This window comes from Cupressus sempervirens, chromosome 2, assembly GCF_028749045.1.
Source record: "Cupressus sempervirens isolate cs-2001-9-10 chromosome 2, ASM2874904v1, whole genome shotgun sequence".
Taxonomy (NCBI): domain Eukaryota; kingdom Viridiplantae; phylum Streptophyta; class Pinopsida; order Cupressales; family Cupressaceae; genus Cupressus; species Cupressus sempervirens.
In genome coordinates this window covers 204826768-204831480 of record NC_143119.1, presented here as the reverse complement: position 1 = coordinate 204831480, position 4713 = coordinate 204826768, and the positions used below count along the sequence as shown (strand labels likewise).

At 31.7% G+C, this 4713-nt stretch overlaps 1 protein-coding gene across 1 annotated transcript; it reads left to right on the top strand.

Annotated features, from left to right (window-relative positions):
* Positions 1–1407: 1407 nt before the first annotated feature.
* LOC149571766 (MYB-like transcription factor EOBII) lies at positions 1408–4129 on the top strand. The gene is made up of 4 exons (XM_089809841.1): positions 1408–1478; positions 1658–1791; positions 2382–2511; positions 3402–4129. Exons 2-4 carry the CDS (start codon positions 1671–1673, stop codon positions 3847–3849), a joined length of 699 nt encoding a protein of 232 aa, XP_089665967.1. The 5' UTR covers positions 1408–1478; positions 1658–1670; the 3' UTR covers positions 3850–4129.
* The last annotated feature ends 584 nt before the right edge of the window (positions 4130–4713 follow it).

Below are 4713 nucleotides of genomic sequence, written 5' to 3'. Positions count from 1 at the left end.
GTCAAAGACGTCACCCGCACAAAAGAATTGTTTTGCATCATCTTTTTTGTCTCTCATAGAACCCAAAGTTGGCCGTCCACCAGTGCAAACACATGTAAATGAATGGTTTGACAATCCACTATTTCTCTTTCTCTTTTTGTGGGGTATAAAATCTTTCGTACACTTCGTTTTCTTGATTGTCTGTTTGTCAAAGTGGGAAACAGATATTAGTCTATATGATTGTATTCAATTATTAATATTGTAATGAAAGAGTTGATATTTGGATAATATTGTATTACACACAAAAAAAAATTGCGCCAAGTCTATTGAGCTAAATTTATAGACAGGTCGTTCCCTAGCAATGTTATTACCAAGTCAAACACTTGACCTTTACAATCTCAATCAAATCAACATAAACTCAGCCGCCCAAGCAAAATTTCCTCCAACCAAGAAGACAATTAGTTTGCAACGAAGTTCATTTTGAATTGGCTTTCGGGATACATTCTTCACTGAAATTACCTTTTCTATGAGATATATAACTCTTCCTCGAAATTTCGGAGAGAATTTGCAACCAATCTCATCACTTTCTTCTTTCTTCTGTAGTTGTTATTGTCTGTGGAATTCTCAAGTCCACCCATTTGGATGGGTTCAAGCGAGAAGTCATACCGACCTCCACATAATAATACGTCATTGAATCAAGATCCTTTTGACTTGTTGCAATGTTATAATGTTTGTTCAACAACCTCGTTTTAAGTGTTGAAAGATGACAGTTTGGCTAGTAGTTGGTTGAATGGTCTAATAAATATTATGCTTCAATGCTATTTAGTATGAGAGTAACAATTAGGACCTCCTATTCTTAAGCCCTTACCAAGCTGAAGTTTAGTGAGTTAAAATATGAAATTTAGAACTCACTTTCTTGTGCTTCCATTTGATGATCTTATGATTAAGCTACTAGTGTAATTTGGAATTTGAATTATGAAATATTAATTATGAATTCAATGTGAACAGTGTCACCAAATAAAATTAATTCAAATATTTATATAGATATTGTTCAAATCGAAGAAAACATTATGCATAATCCTGTATAGAACATCTAAACTTTATTCATATTGATTGCGGTCATTTCTAGTGTATCTTATCATTTCTATCATTGGATTCATTAAGATGACATGGAGTGTAATAAACATATTATTACAATATACAAACAATTTAATGATTTGAATGTATTGTATATTTTTCAATTGTTTTCATGGTCAACTTAATCTATCATTAAGAAAAATTGATTATAAAACAACGAGTGTAAAAATGATATAATAAAACACTAAGGGTGATCTAAAGTGTCCATTGAAGAAATATACAGAATTAGATTAAAAGTATTCTACTCTAACTATAATTTTAATGTTTTTCATATTCAAAACACATATATATATTCGCTTGCATTCTTGGTTTCAATATGCATTTTGTTGATTTCAAAGATAAGAAACACGAGCATCCAGAAGGTAAACGGCGGGCCTGCTGGGGACAGTGAGCCAGCTGACTAGTACAGCATATATCTTGTTTTATGACAAATAAAACAAAAATGATATTGAAAGGGAAGAAAAAGGAATTATAAATAAGAAGAAAAATAGGTGCTTTCGACATTAACAGTAGACGATCTGTTTGTTTTTCTGTATTACAGAGCCAACTACACTATGCATGGAAAGGAAGAGAAGATGAGAAGAGGTACATGGATGATAGAGGAGGATGTAAGGCTCATTAACTACATAACACTACATGGTGAAGGCCGTTGGAATTTCCTTGCCAAAGCTGCAGGTAATACCCTACTCTAAATAAATAGATTTCTAACTTTTCCAATTGATATTAAGTAGGTTAGCTTTAATATCGATTCAAGCTCTCTTGCAGAGAGAGATTGTCATTCAACTTTTCTCTCTCACTTGTATTTGACCTTCAACAGTGGAGTGCAGTTTAGGTGCATCTGATTAGCTGTTATTTAGATCTGTTAGATTTCCACAATCTATGAGTGTTCGTGAAATTGTGTAAAATTTTTGTACAATCAACATTTCAAATCACATTTTATAATCTATAATCAGAATACAAGAAAATTGAAAGAATTTATAATCATAAATGTCAATTTAAATGACACTTCGTGATCTAAAATTCATAATAAGGAGGAGAAAGAATCTGATTGCAGAGAATGTAAATTTAAAATATTAGACTGAAAATTTGATGTCTTTAATTCCAAGGTTATCATAAAGATTTTAAGGAATATATCTTTGATGTCTTTGGAGGCATGAAGGAATATATTTAGATCACTATTCTGATTAAGTGCATGATGAAAAAAATTCTATATCCATTGGAAGCTTAGTACTGCTAAAGATTGATTAGTAAATATAACTGAACAGGCCTGAGAAGAAGTGGGAAGAGCTGTAGGCTGAGGTGGGTTAATTATCTACGTCCAGATCTCAAAAGAGGGATGATTACTCCAGAAGAAGAACGTTTGATCATAGACCTCCAAAGCCGATGGGGAAACAGGTATTCTTTAAATCCATTCCCATGGGTTATAGCTGCTGAATAATTTTGTTTTATATTTCCCAATGTTGATTGAATAGCACAGACTCTACAAATCTGTGAATACTAGCGTAATATGAAACCTGATTCAATGTGATCAGTGACTATAATTCTAATTCCAAACACCTCCAATGTAAAACTTAAAAAATTATATACACCACTTCATAGACTCAAAAATATCATACCTGCTACATACTTGTCTATATTGATTAAATAGCACAAAGTGTACAAATCTGTGAATGCTGGTGTATGCAACTTTCTAGTTTAAAATTTCTATGTTTCTATGGTAGACATTTCATATCATAACTAGGTCCATTTAATAATTTTCACGTAATATGAAACATGATTGAATATGATTAGTGAATATGATTCAAATTTCAAATATGCCAATTTAAAAAATAAAAATTTCTATACATTATTTGATAGATTCAAAAAATTCATACTTACTCTTCTAAATACTTGTCTATATTTATTAAATAGTACACAACGCAGTGCAAGTTTTCAAATTAGCTTGTTTTGAACCATTGTTTGTTATCAATCTTTTCAATCAACTACATGTTTCATCACCATTAGGATGCAAACTAGATCACCCAACTTTCTAAATTGAATAATATATGTCCTTGAGTGGATATTCAGGTTCTACCCAATGATTGTGTTTAACAATTATGATGATATATTTCTAAATCTAATACAGAATATGAAACATGGACATAAAGAGTACAAAATTAAACCATCTAAGCTTGAGAGACTGAAAAACTCATAGTTCTTACTCAGAACCTAGTAATCTAAACCTTATTGATATGAAAAACAAAATTATTGCCTGATATGATGGAAATCTTTCTACTTAATTGCAGGTGGTCTCGAATTGCACATCATTTACCAGGCCGGACAGATAATGAAATCAAGAACTACTGGAGGACAAGGATTAAGAGAAAGCTTCTTACAAAAAATGCAGTAAATCAATCTTCAAAGATCTTCGATTATTCTGACCGCACGCCACATTCATTTTCCCAGCAGAAGAATGAAGCAGAAAGAAGCAGGACAGTAGAGAATAGTCTGCAGAAAAATGAAACACTGAATGACATAGTGATTCACTTTAAGGAAGATGACAAAGAGGAAGATTCAATGGGCCAGTTTGATTCAATTATAAACTCGAACGAGTGGATTAACAATTTCCATATTGACAGTGATGATTTGCTTGAGAGTACAACAATGTCTTACGAGATGGAATCTTTTGCATGCATGATATCGGAGTTATGTGGAAATGTGGTGGGAGACCAGTGCAGCTTCCTCATTCATTGAATTTTGAAATCTGCTCAAAATTCAAGGGCTAAATTAGAACCTGTATAAAGCTGAACTGCACAATAGATTTGGATGTAATTAAAAGTTTAATTGAAATGACTGTATAGCATTGGGTTTAGTAGTGGAGAAGGAATTTAGTTTCTTAGAGTTTTCTTAATTTTGGTAAACACTTCTATTTGGAAAATTTTCCATGTAGATGTAAACCATGGACAAAGACTCTTTTGATTCGGAACCTTTGTTTTTGTCTTTCTTTGTTTTTATAGATTATCAATCTTATTAAGTTTGATGCGTTACGTTTGATAACACCTTTTCCACATCATTCCGTTTAATGAATGTCCTCATCAATGCAAATCAAAGATAATTAATCTTATCCATATCTTTTTAAGTGGATCCGTCTTAATGATTTCTACCCTTAAATTGGATTTTCATAATGTTGATGAAACGTTTCACTGTACTCATGATGGCAACAACATCTTAATATTAGTTTTTCTCATATTTTGTTCTTTGAATATACTAACTTCTTGAAGAGGGGTGAGTGATCAGGGGAGAGTGGTCAGATTATCTCGTAGTATGATTTTTTTGGGGTAGGGTTAGATTCTTTTATCATTTTACATGATGTTATTTTTATTATGCTTTTATTATATTGTAAGTTATGGATTTATAATTATGTTTTCATTAAATAAATAAGGCAATAGACTAGACTCTCACAAAATAGTCTCACATGTAAATAAAAGTGAGGAACTCACAAATCGTGAGATTCTCAAGATTAAAATGGAGAACCATTTTTGAAACTGAGGCTTTTGATTAGAGAAGTTAACTAGTGAAAGAAAGAGTTTCAACCAACTCAAAAGTACTTCAATAAAA

Coding starts and splice junctions, on each gene's coding strand:
- LOC149571766 (XM_089809841.1), top strand. CDS start 1,671: ATGCATGGAAAGGAAGAGAAGATGAGAAGAGGTACATGGATGATAGAG. Junction 1,792..2,381: donor TTTCCTTGCCAAAGCTGCAG/GTAATACCCTAC, acceptor ATAACTGAACAG/GCCTGAGAAGAAGTGGGAAG. Junction 2,512..3,401: donor CAAAGCCGATGGGGAAACAG/GTATTCTTTAAA, acceptor ACTTAATTGCAG/GTGGTCTCGAATTGCACATC.